Source organism: Engraulis encrasicolus, chromosome 16 (genome assembly GCF_034702125.1).
Source record: "Engraulis encrasicolus isolate BLACKSEA-1 chromosome 16, IST_EnEncr_1.0, whole genome shotgun sequence".
Taxonomy (NCBI): domain Eukaryota; kingdom Metazoa; phylum Chordata; class Actinopteri; order Clupeiformes; family Engraulidae; genus Engraulis; species Engraulis encrasicolus.
This window is the reverse complement of record NC_085872.1, coordinates 21777132-21793600: the sequence shown is the minus strand read 5'-3', so window position 1 is coordinate 21793600 and position 16469 is coordinate 21777132. Positions and strand designations below refer to the sequence as shown.

Genomic DNA, 16469 nt, shown 5'->3' with positions numbered 1-16469 from the left:
GATCTCGCGAGACCACAGTGAGAACAGGAAGAACTCTACCGACCGACCGCGCGTGTGTTTGTTTTTGTTCTGGGTGATGTAGCACCCGCGTTCAAATTTGTATCATATATTTATTCGACCAGTTATAATTTAGTTGCGTTCATGGTTTTAAGCGGACAGGGTTTGTGTATGTATGCCAGATATTTGTTTAGGAAGATAACCTAAACCTAAACCTTCTCTGATGTTACTAGCCTATGCTCAACCCGAAGCCAATCCTATATAGCTAGTTTAATGCAAACGCATAATCGAGCAAGCAACATGGACAAATTTGTAACGAGATCACCAAAGAAGGCACCTGGACAATCGACCATGAAGCATGGAGAAAAGGTCTATAAACAGGCCACCATCGAATCTCTCCGGGTAATTTGAGCTACCTATGGCAACGACGAGTGCTTTCACCATTGATATGATGTACTCTTTCACTGTTCTTGTATCATTCTTTCTTTGTGTTTCGATGTTTATTTAAACAGAGAGTGGTCGTCATTGAGGACATCGAACGGTTCAAAGCCATGCTGGAGTTGCCTGGCCAAACGCAAGAAAACATGATACTGGCTTTGATGGAACTTAATAAAAAGATGCCGTCTAAAGAAGTCCTTAGGAATACAAAAATAGGTAAGGTTTAGTGCAACTTCTACAAGAGATAACCCTAAACCCAATAAGTTCATTTTAAATCTTTATTTGATAAAACGCATTTGTTGTCATTTAGGGACGCACGATGTGAAATATTGAGTATCGTTTATTGATCCCAGGGGAAAATTAAGGTGTCAAGTAGCTACACACATACATAAATAAAAAGACATTGCCCACAAGACATAACACACATATTTACACATCAAATAATCATATATAGCTCACAACAGATGGGGGGTGGGGTGGGGTGAGGGTAACACAAGTCGCCCCCTGTGTCACTCCACACACACACACACCAAAAATAAAGTGTACATAGTGTCACCTGTGCTGGGTGGCCAAGACAAAGTTACCAACAAAGTGTCCAGGAGTATCAGTAGTCCGGGGGATTACACAAGTCGCCAACTGTGTCTCTCCACACACACACACACACACACACACACACACACACACACACACACACACACACACACACACACACACACACACACACACACACACACAAGCAGCTGTGCATTCCAGTGAAGAGGAGTCGAAGGGTAAAGAGTCCAGGTAGAGAAAGTGTGCAGGAGTGGGATCTGTTTATGCAGTCCAGTCCCCTATGACGATCTCTCTTTGTGTGTCCTTCTGTGCGATGTTGAATAGCTGGATGGCCCTGGGTACAAAGGACTTACACAGCCTGTCTGTCTCGCAGGAGATGGCGTGCAGTCTGTAGCTGAACAGGCTTCTCTGGTTGTCGAAGACTGGGTACAGTGGGTGCTTGTAGTTGTCCAAAATAGAGTCCAATCTGCTAAGTGTCCTCTTGTCAGCTGTGGTTGTGAGGGCGTCAAGTTCTGTGCCTACAACAGACCCTGCTTTCCTCACCAGCCTGTCAGGCCGTCCAGCATCTCTCTTCCTAATGCTGCCACCCCAGCATGCCACAGCATAGGAGAGCACACTGGCCATGGCAGACTAGTAGAACATCTGCAGGAGTCTGTTGCAGACATTGAAAGATCTCAGCTTTCTCAGAAAGTAGAGTCTGCTCTGTCCTTTTTTGTACAGTGCATGTGAGTTAGCAGACCAGTCCAGTTTGGAGTCCAGGTGAACACCCAGGTACTTGTATGTGGAGACTGTCTCCACTGTCTCCCCCTCGATAGAGACAGGCACCAGGGGTGGGGTGGTTCGCCTGAAGTCGATCACCATTTCTTTGGTTTTGGTGGTGTTCAGCCGCAGCTGGTTAGTTCTGCTCCATTTGACAAAGTTCTCCACCAGTCCCCTGTACTCCCCCTCCTGCCCATCTTTGATGCATCCAACAATGGCTGTGTCATCCGAGAACTTTTGCATGTGGCAGGTCTTCGTGTTGTAGTTGACGTCAGTGCTGTACAGGGTGAACAGCACGGGGGGAAAGCACCGTTCCTTGTAGAGCTCCAGTGCTGCTGACTACAGTCTCTGATGTGAGGTCACCTAGTCTGACGAACTGGGGCCTTCCTGTGAGGTAATCTGTGATCCAGTTCACCAGCCCCGTCTCCACTCCCATCTGCAGTAGTTTGTTTCTCAACAAGAGTGGCTGTATTGTGTTGAAGGCGCTGGAGAAATCGAAGAACATGATTCTAACAGCACTGCTTCCTGCGTGGTGAACTTGGGGTTTCAGTATGTTGAGCAGCAAGGCACGCTTGAATGTCTTCATTATATGTGATGTGAGGGCTACCGGTCTGTAGTCATTCAGTTCTTTGGGATGTGGCTTTTTGGGGACTGGTATGAGGCATGAGGTTTTCCACTGTGTGGGCACCTTACCCGCATGCAGTCTCTTATTGAAGATGTGTTGCAGTGGCTCAGCTAGCTCTTCTGCACAGTTTTGGCCGATAACCGATATTAACCGATAACAATGTTTTTTGTTTGTTTGTTTTTTTTTTTAAAGAGATAACATTTAATACAGACTGACAATGATGCAAACAAACTGAATTTTTGAATGTCCTCTTATTTCCAAAACACTTTTTAACTCCCTGTGATAAAATTAGATAAAAAATAGAGACAAACTAGAAGACAAACAATGAAAGTCACCATCAAATCCAATCTTTTGGAACCGTAACATATTAAAAAAAAACATCGGCGTTAACATCAGCCCAGTTTTACCCATCTGACCGATGTCCAATGTGTTGAGAAATGTCAAATATCGGCTGATGCCGATACATCTGGCCGATACGTCGTGCATCCCTCATGCATCATTCATCATCCCAATTTACACCTGCTGACTCATGCAGGACTTAAAAACATCTAATCATACAATGAAATATCATAGCCATAGCCAACCCCACTTAAAGCGATGGTTCGGAGTAGAATCACCCTAATGCCATTTGAACCGTGACACCCATCCACCTTTACACCCGAAGTGTTTTCTGCCGCAGACTTACATCAACAGAGTTGCCGTGTTATTCGATGTTTATTCCGGTTAGCTTGACTCAAGCGCATATGGATACTGGGCACCGTCTCCAAACTTTCCCCACAAAAATAACATGTCATGACACCAAACTTCTGCAGTAGCACAAATATGGTCTGTACTCACGAAACGAAGCATTTGGAAGTTTGGAAATAGTCCAGGAGTTTAGTATTATCAACACAAGCTGAATAGCTTCTCTGCTGCTAAAGCTGTGCCAACGTTACTTCCGTCATATGAGACAAGCCCGTAAAAGTCTTCAACAAACTTCCAGACGAGAGTGTTAAAAAAGTTTTCACTGAATTGTGATTAAGGCTTATATTTTCAAGGCAATACTTAAAAGATATTTCAAATCTTACCTACTATCAATTAGACAAGGATTTTCGTTATCAATACTGATGCTGAATTCACTTTTCATTGTGCATATTATGAGCTTCGTTGAGGACTCTTACATGCTTGTCTTAGATGACGGAAGTAACGTTGGCGCAGCTTTAGCAGCAGAGAAGCTATTCGGCTTGTGTTGATAATAATAAACTCCTGGACTATTTCCAAACTTCCAAATGCTTCGTTTCGTGAGTACAGACCATATTTGTGCTACTGCAGAAGTTTGGTGTCATGACATGTTATTTTTGTGGGGAAAGTTTGGAGACGGTGCCCAGTATCCATATGCGCTTGAGTCAAGCTAACCGGAATAAACATCGAATAACACGGCAACTCTGTTGATGTAAGCCTGCGGCAGAAAACACTTTGGGTGTAAAGGTGGATGGGTGTCACGGTTCAAATGGCATTAGGGTGATTCTACTCCGAACCATCGCTTTAAACAGTGCAAAACATTTGTATGAGTCCAAGCCCCTTTATCCCAAAGCTCTCTCTCTCTCACACACACACACACACACACACACACACACACACACACACACACACACACACACACACACACACACACAGGGTAGGTACACAACATAAACACATTCCATCAGCACCATGGTTCAGTGAGTGCAGATCGGATCTTTTTAGTTAACATTTCAGCGGTGACTTGAATCTTCTGATGGACACTACAGACAGCTCTTCAAATCACCTGATAATGCATTTCATGTTTTCTTATTCATTTCATTAAGGACATGTTGTGAACAAGACGCGAAAGAATGCAGATCCAGAGATCAGCTCATTGGCTAAAGAGGTCTACAAAAAGTGGAGAACTTTCATTGAGGAGAACGAAAACAAACCTTCCATAGAGGTGCGCTGTGACGCCAAAACGGAGGGACTGCGGGACAACGCAAGGCGGCTGCTCGGTGAAGCCATGGGGGTAGAGGTAGGTGTATACCTTCATATTTGCTTGGTAGACATGGGGTGTATACCTTCATAGTTACTTGGTAGGTTACTTGGTAACCTTTTTACCCTTCCCTTTTCATTTGAGGGGCCACTTCAAATTCCTCCAAGGGCCACAAAAGTCCTCCAAGGGCCACAGTATGAACACAAACCAGGATTTCCCCCTGCACTGAAGGCCTATATTGAAGGCAGCCACATTTAAAACAGACTCCACCTTCCCTAGGTCCCCTGAAAGATAACTTAATTGTATTGTAAATGTAATGTCTAAGCTTCCTTTAAAACACATGTCATATTTCATGTGAAACTGCACAACATTAAAATTAAAATTGGGGGGCCGGATAAAACCATCTCAAACGTAAATGACCCTCAAGACAAAGGTTCCCCTCCCTTGCACTACTTCAAGGTTAAATTAACCTGGAATATTTCTCGCCAGGTTCTTGCCAGGCATTCTCCCCTGGTTTGCCACTAAACTACCACTGTGCATGACACATGGCTGGCAGTCTGGATATAATGTGTTGTACTGACTACTGTGATCATGTAGTAGTATTAACAAATTATACATTTGATTTGCAGATTATCGTATTGGTTTATGACTTAATCCTTAATTTATTTTTGTTTGGATATTTCTCCCAGAAAGAACATGGCCTCATTGAAAACATCGAGAGGGAAGTGTTTCATCAAAGTTCTCGTCTTGTAAATGGAGGATACCGACGGACAGTGAGGACATTGGTCTTTGCTCTGAAACATAAGCCTGATATAAGAGCACATGTGAAGGATGGGAAGATCTCCGTGAACACTTTTGTAAAGGACCACAAGAGATGACCGTATGTTTGAGGACATTTTTATCTACTGCTGCTTATTTAAATGTGATTTTAAATGGTGTTTCAATTGACAAAATGCTTTTTTTTAACTGTCATTAAAATGTTCCATGTGTAATTTTTTACCATCAAAAATACATAGTTTGAATGAAATTAACTTCCTGCGTTTTTCTCAAACTGGTGCATGCAGACTGCCACACTCATTATTTGAGATGACCCATGTCTTACTTAGAAAGAAGAACTAGTATTAATTAAGTTAAGGCACAGGTATCTAGTATTAACACAATTTTCATGATTGGTTTATTGAATGTCATTGTCACCACATTATTATTAAAACTATGATTAACGTCTATATAGAAAAAAAGCCTTGTTGGCTGTTTTGCCCTGCTCTATTCTACTAAAGATTGCCAGGCATTTACACAGATTTGTTAATGTAATGCAGCGGTGGGGAAACTGTCTCGATGGCCATTTATGGCCCTTGGGGCCGTTTTATCTGGCCCCCGATATAATTTTAACGTTGTGCAGCTTCACATGAAAAATGACATATTTTGTAAAGAAATCTGAGAAAATACATTTGCAATACAATTAAGTTATATTTAGGGAACCTAAAGAGGGGGGGGGGGGGAGTCATTTCTTAGGAAGTCATTAATAGATACTACTGACATAGATATTACTGACATACATACTGACAAGTGGTAGCCATATGAAATGCAAAATGAAATCCTCTTCAGAAGTAGCAACATAATGATTCACACATCTCTTATGCCCCAGCAAAAGGGACATTTTATCTGTGGTATAAGTAGTATTGATTCACTTAAAAGCAATAAAAGCATCTTAGAAGTATCCTGATTTATTCATGAAGACATTTAATCAAAATACTCAAGTCTAGTAACATTAAGTTGAAAAGACCGTTAAGCATCCTTCAAGTATTACAGTTTTGTACAGAGTGTATGCAAATGATAGAGGTTGATTTATTATGCACACATAATATTTCTTAAAAGTGGCTTACAAAAAAGGTATTGTATACACCAATGGTCTTTTTTTATGTCTTTGTAGAGGTATATTGTCTAATATACCTAGTGTATACCTTGGGCAGTAGCCATTAATTGAAAAAAGGAGTACGATTCAAAGCTACCACCCATACAGTATGTCTTTTTCCAACTACCATAGCAAAAAACACTTTTATTCTTACTTCCCTCGCATCCTGAACCAAGGGCTATGTGGCTGTGGTCTGACTGGCATGCTGGATCTATTTGTTCCATTTCCCATGAAGACAAGCATTCAATGGATATGGTCATATGACAAACTGCACTGGAAGAGAGCTCCCAAGCAAAGTGTTGTGCAGTCTGATTATGTGTGAAGAGACCAGTGTCTATGCTCTGCATATGACTTGGAAGTCTCAACAATGACGGGTATAGGCCTTCTGGATGATGGCTCATAGCAGCACAAGCCACACAATAGCTATTAGCATCAGGATAACTGCAAGCACACAGATGCTGATGAACACGATGTCACTGGTCTCATGAGGCCCCTTACTTTCACTTCCGCCATCTCCTTGGTCAATAGACTCCAAGGCTAGACGGGCCAGTTCGTTCAGTCTGTTGCGTTCCTCAATCGATATGATGTTGACATAGGCAAGCTTTCTCTGAGCATCGCACAGCACCTCGTATTCTTGAACATTCTGTTTCTTCCCATCGGACAGGTCAATGTAGAGGCTGTTTACGAGCATAGTGATGTTATGTCTTTTCTGTGAAAGAGAATAATGTTCGAGCTTAGAGCAGATGGCACACTTGTGAAATGGAATGGCGTTTAGCTGTAGGTAACCGGATTTCTATTTGAAGCTTGAAAATATTTGGTCTGCTCTTGTCAGACTTCCTAAGTTATCATTTTTGATGGTGCCATATGTTTGATCTTACTCTGAAGAATGGACGGGTTAAGTTCAAGTTTATTGTAGCCTTTTAAACAGTTAGGCCAACCCCTTTCCAACTGATCAGGTATGAATTGGCCTGAGAGCTGTTGAGGTGGCCACACAATCCAGGATCCAAGGTGTGAAGTTGTTCTCAATCACTATGTTACATTATGTTTTTAATTACTGTAGCGAAGGGGAGTAGAGTGCCCCAGCCGGGACTCAAACCCAGACCTTCTGGGGTAGTCTCTGAGGCTCTGACCGCTACATCAAGGAGCCAGGCTCGTTGGCGTGACAGTCAGAACACACCTACAACCCTAGTGATGGTCACTCCATCACACTCCTTCGCTACAATTACGAATTCATAATTCAGAATGAAATAGTTCTGTCGAGTTTACTTTGATCTTTCCTTTAATTCTGAATTAAGAGGTGTTTACATGACGTTTTCAAAGCGGAATTAAGCTTTATTCAGAATTAAAGTGTGTTAATTCCGAATTAAATGTCTCATGTAAACGTAGCAATTGTGGCAAGTAGGTTCCCACATCAGAATTATGATGATGAGGAATTTTGACAGATAAGCAGATTAAACATCCTCAAGGTTCAAATAGGTACCCACCCACTTGTCTACAATTAAAGGCTTTTGACTAATACAGCTTAAATGAATGAGAATCTTTACAGACATGTCAATGTAGTGGCAGAAAAAAATATTGCCAATATTGGTTAAAAAAAAGACTATTATCAACAATCTTACCTGTCCAGCAGTTCCACAGATGCCATCAAAGCGAGCTAGGATTTTGTAGGCTGTTGGGGTGATCTGTGCTGGGCAGCCAGTGTTTCCCAAGTAAATGCTTTCATCATCCAGCTGAGGCAAAGATTGCCTGGAGATCTGGATCTGAAACTCTGATCTCGTGCAGCTGATGTTGATGGGTACCACTAAGACAAACAGAAGAGCAAGGAATTCACTTACATTTCAAAAGTGATAAAAGTGTAATGGACAATGACTGACTGTATTGTTGTAATAATTCTCATTTGTGCCCATCTGAAATACCGTGTAGTGCTACTAATTTAACATTTACTGGTGCAAGACAAACTACACAGCACATTTTAACAGTACATTAACAAAAACCCAACTAACGCACCTTACCTTTAGAAGGTGCAGGAATTGTGTTGTCACTCACCTCCTATATAGGAGGCCAAGAAACCGTTAAAGGCATAGTTTCGGTCTGTGGTGAGTACCACCAAGAGCTTGTTGCCCTTGGAGAGCACGGAGGGAGCCTGCTCTGAGCCGCACCAGCGACCCAGCAGAGGGTCAGACTCACTGCTCCCGTCATACACGGCCACATAGTCATAGTCACAGCTGCCCGTCAGGCTGTTCTGGTCCTCCAGCTCCATGACAGGGAAGGAAAGCTTCACTCTGTACCCAGCGGACAGGCTGATCGTCCAGTGACAGTTGATGTTGTTTGGGTAGATGTGGGGATAGTTTGGACTGGTGAAGTTGCCACTGATGGAGGTTATAATTTGCTGACATTCCGCTTTCATTGCGAAAAGAAAAATGAAACAAATCAATCAATAAATAAAAATCAGTTGCTTGCATCACAAGATAATCCAGTATTATAAATTAGATAACAGTGGTGCAAGTTACCTGAATAGTAATGTGCACGAAATCCCCTCCCACCAATGTTGAAGTCAGACTTGAAAACAACAAGCAATTGGTTTGATGTGGTGATGGTGTCTGGGGGTTTATCACCTCCACAGTAGTTTCCAAGATGCTTATCTTTTGTCGTGGGGCCGTCAAAAAGGGCTACATAGTCAAAGTTGCAGCCTTCATTGTTCTCTAATTGAAAGTCTAGGAAAACCAAGCTCACCACACTGCGATTAGAGACATGCACAGTCCACGAGCAGTCTGCATTATTACTATATTCATGTGGGTAGCCTGGATTGGAGATGATTCCAGACAAACCAGTCAGAACTCCTCCACACATATCTGACAAAATGAAAGAGAGACAAGACACAGAGGACAATGTACACATAACTGAAGGAACAAATGTTAAAGAAATCACAATAGACTTCTAACAGACTTGTATAACACATGCATAATCACTTGTACAGTATAACACATTGACATTTTGTGTTTTGTAGGCTATGCCAACATAGACAAACCAACAGTCTGTACATGAAAGCCTATATATAGAGATACCTCTCCTATAGCCCACTGTGAATCCTCTGTGAGCTACATGGCGGTCAGAGTGGAAGATGATGGACATAACATTCCAAAAGGAGCTGAACTGGGGAGGGGACGTGTCCCCACAGAACGTTCCCAGGAGGTTCCCTTCGTCTTCGGAGATGCCATTGTAGATTTTGATGTAGTCATAGGAGCAGTTGGCATGATACTCCAGTTCAAAGTAGTGAAATGTGAGAAGCACCGACGAGCCTTCTGACACCACAATAAGCCAAACACATTCTATGTTGTAGGGGTACAAGCCGGGAAAGTTGGGGCTGGAAATATTTCCTGTGCTAGCTGATAAAATACCACCACATTTTACACCTGTGAAGAAAAATACAAAAAACACTCATCAATTTCCACATTAGTTTTATCATGTCTGTGCACATTTTCTTTGTACCCAAACTGAAGTGAATGTTCATGGTGTTTTTTGTTTACACGTGTTGTGTCTCATTCAAAACAATATTACTTTGAACACATTAACACACCTGTTGGTTTTGAAAAGAATGTCACTTTTATCAAACTATATGAGCATTTCACATTGAATACTATTTGTTTTAAACACATGGTCACTGTAAGTGAATATCAGAGTGAAGCATGAAGAAAAAAAGAGCAAGCAGTAAATAATTTCAAGTAAAAAAAAAGACAAATTGTGGGAAACATCACACTTTTTTAATAGCCTACAATAGCCTAATAGAAACTCTTAAAGACAAAGCCTACAATTCCCGGTGGATACTTCATTAATGACTTAAGAGTCATTTGTTCTTCTTGGATCTGGTGTTTTTAAATAGCTTGTCTCATTCCTTTTCAGAACTTATGTAAAAAAAAAATAATTAAAAACCCTGCTGGCCTAGTCATCTTTACCCCAGACATACAGTGGAGGTCTAAACATCTTAATTATGTTGGAAGAAGAATTCTTACCTCTTTTTGAAAAAGCTTTGCAGACAAAAACAACCAGGTGAAGAAGGACCATCCGTAAAGCCATTTTGAAATGGTCTTCTGTTTTTGTCTGTCACGCTCTAAATACAATAGTTAACATGGCAATTGGCACTGGCAAAACAGCAGTACGTCAAAGTCCACATCTCAGTAGCGAAGCCAAAGGCAAGAGCAGAAGTGGTACAACACTGAAAAATTCATCCCCACATTGAATGAGGAACCGGATAGGCCAGCCTGTCCTCACCTTCCCGAAACTTTAATGAGTGGTATCAAGTGCACCCAGGTGACTTGTCAGGACACTATTTGGAGAGATGGCATTAAGTTTTAATGACCCTGTAATGCACTCTGAATGCACTGGCAGCATGGCACGGTTAACAAAGTGAAGGCACGTTAATGCGAGACAGTCTAGCAAAGTTGGCAAGGCATTATGGCTTGTCACAGCTTAAATAAATTACTGTACTGAGGGCTTTCTGAGTTGGCTGGTACAGTAGGGGGAAAAAATGCAAATAGGCCTATTCTGCATCAACATAACTGATACAAAACACATGGTGTATGTGTGTGTGCGCGTGTGTGTGTGTGTGGGGGGGGTTACAACACATCCAATTTACAAGTGAATATGTCACTGATATTCACTCAGTATTAGAGTGAGAAAGATGTAAGATTTGTATGTATAGCAGTTCAGCTCAGGGTTTCAACCATCATGTTACCACTTACAAGTATAACCAGTAGATGGCAGCTTCTCTTGTACAGTAACTGTCTACTGACCAAAGAGGAAGCCAAAACTAGTACTGCGCATGCTCAAACATGTCTGCGCCCTTGGTGCGGTAGTGTCACATTTAGGAGTCAGAAAATTGAGGTTTTGTCAGTTTATACTGAAGGCGCTGTATTTATAAAAATGCTCAAGACATCATTTCATCGAGGCATAGCTATACCTGGGCTAGAGCATTCTGTACGTTCACTATTTGAAATTGAACTTCCTTCCAGTCGTCATGGCCATCGTTTGCTTTCTAGCAGTTCATCTGTCTGCGGAAAAGCTGTTCCAAGGAAAAAGCCTAAAGAAAACATAGAAATAAACGGCCTTGAAAAGATCACATACGCCGAGAGAATGCACTATGTTCCTGTGTTGGCGAAACCAATATTTCCACCCTGGAAGCCCAACCACAAGGACCCTCTTCATCACAGGTCATCTAGCCACGAGGAAATGCCACTGTATAAAGACAAATCCTGCCATGTATTCCATCAACGCACAAAGTTAACGGAAGGTATGCTATAGTGTGTTTTATTTTTCACTAGCAGAAGCTATGTGGGGAAACCGGGCTGCATTACCTTACACAATTAAATGCACATTCGAGACGCATTGCCAGTAATGATAACGCCCACTCCGTTCCTTTGCATATTTCAGGTGTAAAACAGTCACTCTGGCTGACTAAATCCAGACTAGTCAAAGGAATACCTGCTCAGATCATGGCACTTGCGGATGATCCAAGCAACCAGATTGAGAATCAGGATGAGAGGGTGCAGAATGCCATCAAACACGCACGGTTCTGGGACACCACAGAGCGTCGGCCTGAAAGAGAACGGTTTTGGTGAGTGTTTTTGAAGGGAAAGGGGGTGATCGGGAAGACAGGCAGATGATTCATTAATTAATTTCTTTGAAAACTCTCATTCAAATTCAAACAGTAAGGTGGTGTACCTGGTACCTTGACACTATAATGGAAAAAAAAACATCAAAATGTTCTAAAATGCACCTACACACAAAGTGTACAACTTGCAAGACACGCACAATTATGTAGAAATAAAACATTTGGAAAGCAGAAGACAGTAGGCTTGGCTGTGTGCAGTTGTAGTTACAACTCATCCTATGCATCGCAATCACATGGCAGTCTAAATGTTTATACATGGGTTTACCGTTTGTAAACAAATCCTAGCTGCGCGACCCTGGCTGCACAACTCAACCTCTGATTGTTGGAAACTGTTGTCAGTCAAAAATGAGCTCACGTGGTCGGCTGCCAGTATCTTGCCCCTCCTCACTGTTTGTAAACAAAAAAACTATGTATGCTGGAGCTGAGATACTAGAGGAGCGCTTTATTTCTCACTTATTCTAGTCAGTTTCACAAAACTATGATATCAGTTGGCCTATAGCATGTAGGTCTAATTGATAATTCATATTAAACAATCCATATTTGACGCACACGCACACCATCTACACATTATGGAACGGTTGGTGGCCAATTATGGTGTGTATTGGGAAGGGAGGTGGGGGTGTACTTTTCTTCCAACGCTACTGAGTGTTGCCATAGATGGGATGGCTACCCTGCCTACTGTGACGTGGCATGGGATGGGCTGGGGTGGGCTGGGTGGTACCGTTTCTGTAAACCTAAGCCTTTATTAATTAATCTGGCCCCAGGGAGCCCCTCCATGTCTCAGCCAAGAGCCACCAAGGCTTTGATATCTCTCATCTGCTTTCAAACAAGCTGCCCTTTCCAGTGTACAGAGAGGCCTTTTATCTCCTCAACGCCACTCTCCCCTAATGCCCGATTTCCAGCACAGCGCCCAGACCACCAGGATGCTTGCTCGCTGAAAGGCCACGTTATAATTGAGTGGACTTGATCTGCGATTGCTCCCTGTTAAATGGTTTCAGTTGATATGGTCCCTGCTGCTGGCTCGAGCTCTGGAGCCAGCATGCAGGTGCCTGGCATTGTCCACTCACAAACATTGAGAGCAGCTTGTATCAGTCTGTGGTCCTTTTGAGACTGGTCCAGTGTAACAGATGCAGTCCTGGTAATTGAACCGTTAAAAGCTTGATGGGTTTTTTTTTTACTGTGAGCATTAGAAGGGATCTTATTTGTATTTATTTTACTACCATAATCATTTTGAGGTTTGTTTCTCTGCATTGTTCGTACCGGTAAATGTCTGTTATCCTCTCCCCATAGCCCCACGCTCCTCAACAGCCTGATTTACATGTGCAGACTGCAGCAAGGCAAACACCCTGGTCTTGGACAAAGGCTTCTGAGCCAGGATTACAGTTTGTCTGCTTCATGGCACAGAGGTACACCATGCCCCATTTGTGTTGATATCTGGGTAATGTTGTAAATAATGAAGTAAAAATATATGATTGTTAACAGTAAATGTCTTTCCTCAGATAGTGAATGTTTTTTTCCTCAAAGAGTATGACTTACCATAGCACCTGTTGAAAATTAAAGTTTCAGGTGGGATTTGAAAAGGCAAATGCTTATTTTTAAATATCAAACAAACATTTAAACAACAAACCTGTGCTTCTCCAACTGTTCTGTTTGCATAAGCCAGTGTATTACATGTATTAAGTTCATTATGTCTAACTGTTTAACTTAAACACTTAGGGTTTTCTTTTGCCTTGGCTTAAGACATGTAAAAGTTTTTATCTTTTACCTGACATGTTTCGACGGTGTTACTTCCGTCTTCATCAGAGGGTCACTGTGATGTCGATGAGTGACGTGCTTTAAAAACATCAACGTCAGCTGTTTTTAGAGCACGTCACTCATCAACATCACAGTGACCCTCTGATGAAGACGGAAGTAACACCGTCGAAACATGTCAGGTAAAAGATAAAAACTTTTACATGTCTTAAGGCAAAAGAAAACCCTAAGTGTTTAAGCCAGTGTATTGAAGTTGTATTTCCCCGTGGTAGGTGAGAATCACATCCAGGTGCGGGGGAAGAATGGGATGTTGCTCAGCAGTATGTCCCCGTTGCCTGCCATAGCTGAGAGGGATGAGGTCCAGGCCACAGCAGACACAGAACTGGAAACCTTCTACCCCATCTCCCCAACGATTGACCTCCAGTGCATCAACGTCTATGACGTGAAGACGGCCACCGGTATGCTCATTAATGAACATCTAGTGGAAATTTGTCAATCTAAATGTTCTCTACGTAACATTTTGACTGTCATTCCTGTTTAAGATTCAAGACAGAAAAGATTGGCAGGATGCTATAATGTTAATTTATATTGTTAAACAGATACTCCTAAAAAAGACAAAAAAACAGCTATGTAGAATGACTGAGTTGTTTTGAATTTTCTTTGTAGATGTTAAACTCGTGGTTTCTTTGCCTCTTTGTCAGGTTTCAGCGAAGGCTATCGCTATCCGCATGGTCACACGCTGTTCTTTGCCCACTTGTTGGATGGCCACCATGAGGAGCTGCGGGCCAAGATGGTCATGTTTGCCTTCGGAAACGCTCTAGCTCGGGCCAGGGCCCTGTACGGGGTAAGCCATGTGATCATCACCCGAAAACACAGCAGAGATTCTGTTTGGCATAGTTAGTCAGGCACTCTGTCCGGCCAGATGGTGGCTAATAATTACAGTGCTTGTACATACGGAGAAAAGAAAATTGACTTTCCATCCCTCCCAGCTTTTGATCAATTTTACCTGCTTGTGGCAATGCTTAGAACAGGGGTGGGGAACCAATGTCTCGAGGACCATTTGTGGTCCCTGAGGCCATTTTATCTGGCCCCCGATGTAATTTCAATGTTATTCAACTTCACATGAAATATGGAATCTTAAAAAATACATTTGCAATACAAATAAGTTATATTCAGGGGGTCTCTAGAGGGGGGCTGTTTTAAAGGTAGCTGCCTTCAATATAGGACTAAAGTGCAGGGGGAAATCCTGGTTTGTGTTCATAGTCCAGCCCTCGGAGGACTTTTACGGCCCTCGGATGAATTTGAAGTGGCCGGTCGAATGAAAAAGGTTCACCACCCCTGGCTTATAAGAAGAAGGTTGGGAAAGTACCGCCTTCGGTGGTATGTGTGATGATGACTATTACTATAAGCTGTAGACGAGTGAAACCTAATGTCCTTCGCAGGCTGAGCCCCAGGTCCTGGAGAAGCCAGTGGTGCTGCAGAGTGTTGGCACAAACGGCCGCCTCTTCCAGTTCATGGTGTTTCAGTTGAACACCACAGACCTGGCCTCCGACGACGGTGTGAAGAACTTGGTCTGGATAGACGAAGACCAACCTCTGTATGAATTTGCTAAGGTCCGGCCACTCATCAAGAAGAAAGTTGTAGAGGTATGTACGGGCGAAGGGTGCTGTGTTGATCAATGTCCAGTATATCCACCAGTGGTGTGTTTATGCAACCTTGACCATGCTAGCACATGACACTGTACTGTGTGATGTTGGAACCCCATATGTTGAAAATATGGATAGAAACATATTGATTCGTTTGTGCATCATTTGTGCGCGATTGTGCAGGCAAAATGAACGTTTGTGCACAAACCGTCTTTAAGATATTGAACTTTGCGACCTTAATTGACCGGTTACTCAGCACCCCATTAACATCCAAATGACTTGAAAATGGTTGGAATCGTTTGTGCAGGCAACATTAACGTTTGTTCACAAACCATTTGTTTGTTATTTTGTTTGCTTTTGCCATTCTATTTATGATATTTAAATCTTAAAAGTTAAATATCTTAAAGACGGTTTGTGCACAAACACTAATTTTGCCTGCACAAACTAATAAAAATACATGTATTCATATTTTTAATATATGGGGTGCCAACTTCACACAGGTTATGGCTCTCTACTGTGGTGTTACAGATAGACACCAAGTGGGTGTAAAAGGAAACACAAGGCAGGGCTCGCTTGCCATGTTGTCCTTGATTTTGAAATGCATCTTCCCCGTCTTCTTCAGGTGCCTGCTGGTCTGGCTGGATATAACCCTGACACGTTCAAGAAGTTCCTGGCATTCTACCTGCATGGTGCAGTCTGAGCCCAGGAAAGTGATCGTCCCCTCAAAGCTATGGTGTCTTGTTCATCGATGTCTCTCTTCACCCAGTAAATAAAGCCCATCCCAAAGTTGAAACTCTATATATGGTCAATGTTTTGTGTGTAAGCAAGACGATCATGGTCACATAGTTAAACTACGGTACCATGTGTTAAGAATTTCATTCTGAGCTATGCTCTTCATACATACATGCAGAATTCAGGCATTTAGAATTTAGCTGTTTTGACTGTTCTTCATTTTGTCCTCATTTTCCAACCTGAAAACCTACCACATTTAAGCATTACAGGCAATACACATTTTTGTAATGAGGCCCTATGTTGCCCAATTTCAGATGAGCACAACTATTAGGCAACTTGTTACATCCTCATGGAAAATGGGACATAAAGACCTAAGGCTTTTTCTAAATATTCCAGAGGGTTGTGGC

At 42.3% G+C, this 16469-nt stretch overlaps 3 protein-coding genes across 3 annotated transcripts; 2 read left to right on the top strand and 1 right to left on the bottom strand.

The window, feature by feature from the left end:
* Positions 1 to 7: 7 nt before the first annotated feature.
* tceanc2 (transcription elongation factor A (SII) N-terminal and central domain containing 2) lies at positions 8 to 5379 on the top strand. Its single transcript, XM_063218989.1, has 4 exons — positions 8 to 399; positions 510 to 651; positions 4198 to 4391; positions 5042 to 5379. Exons 1-4 carry the CDS (start codon positions 271 to 273, stop codon positions 5228 to 5230), a joined length of 654 nt encoding a protein of 217 aa, XP_063075059.1. The 5' UTR covers positions 8 to 270; the 3' UTR covers positions 5231 to 5379.
* Positions 5380 to 6184: 805 nt separating this feature from the next.
* On the bottom strand, positions 6185 to 10338 carry cdcp2 (CUB domain containing protein 2). Its single transcript, XM_063219932.1, has 6 exons — positions 10275 to 10338; positions 9330 to 9677; positions 8775 to 9116; positions 8311 to 8664; positions 7884 to 8065; positions 6185 to 6973 (listed from the first exon to the last, which is right to left on the bottom strand). The coding sequence occupies exons 1-6, from the start codon at positions 10336 to 10338 to the stop codon at positions 6662 to 6664; spliced, it is 1602 nt and encodes a 533-aa protein (XP_063076002.1). The 3' UTR covers positions 6185 to 6661.
* Positions 10339 to 11064: 726 nt separating this feature from the next.
* On the top strand, positions 11065 to 16128 carry mrpl37 (mitochondrial ribosomal protein L37). Its single transcript, XM_063220290.1, has 7 exons — positions 11065 to 11551; positions 11692 to 11875; positions 13223 to 13338; positions 13957 to 14142; positions 14386 to 14528; positions 15127 to 15330; positions 15953 to 16128. Exons 1-7 carry the CDS (start codon positions 11185 to 11187, stop codon positions 16028 to 16030), a joined length of 1278 nt encoding a protein of 425 aa, XP_063076360.1. The 5' UTR covers positions 11065 to 11184; the 3' UTR covers positions 16031 to 16128.
* The last annotated feature ends 341 nt before the right edge of the window (positions 16129 to 16469 follow it).

Coding starts and splice junctions, on each gene's coding strand:
- tceanc2 (XM_063218989.1), top strand. CDS start 271: ATGCAAACGCATAATCGAGCAAGCAACATGGACAAATTTGTAACGAGA. Junction 652..4,197: donor CCTTAGGAATACAAAAATAG/GTAAGGTTTAGT, acceptor CATTTCATTAAG/GACATGTTGTGAACAAGACG. Junction 4,392..5,041: donor GTGAAGCCATGGGGGTAGAG/GTAGGTGTATAC, acceptor TATTTCTCCCAG/AAAGAACATGGCCTCATTGA.
- cdcp2 (XM_063219932.1), bottom strand. CDS start 10,338: ATGGCTTTACGGATGGTCCTTCTTCACCTGGTTGTTTTTGTCTGCAAA. Junction 8,066..8,310: donor CTTGGCCTCCTATATAGGAG/GTGAGTGACAAC, acceptor TGTTTGTCTTAG/TGGTACCCATCAACATCAGC. Junction 6,974..7,883: donor TCTGTGGAACTGCTGGACAG/GTAAGATTGTTG, acceptor TCTCTTTCACAG/AAAAGACATAACATCACTAT.
- mrpl37 (XM_063220290.1), top strand. CDS start 11,185: ATGCTCAAGACATCATTTCATCGAGGCATAGCTATACCTGGGCTAGAG. Junction 11,552..11,691: donor ACGCACAAAGTTAACGGAAG/GTATGCTATAGT, acceptor TGCATATTTCAG/GTGTAAAACAGTCACTCTGG. Junction 11,876..13,222: donor CCTGAAAGAGAACGGTTTTG/GTGAGTGTTTTT, acceptor CTCTCCCCATAG/CCCCACGCTCCTCAACAGCC.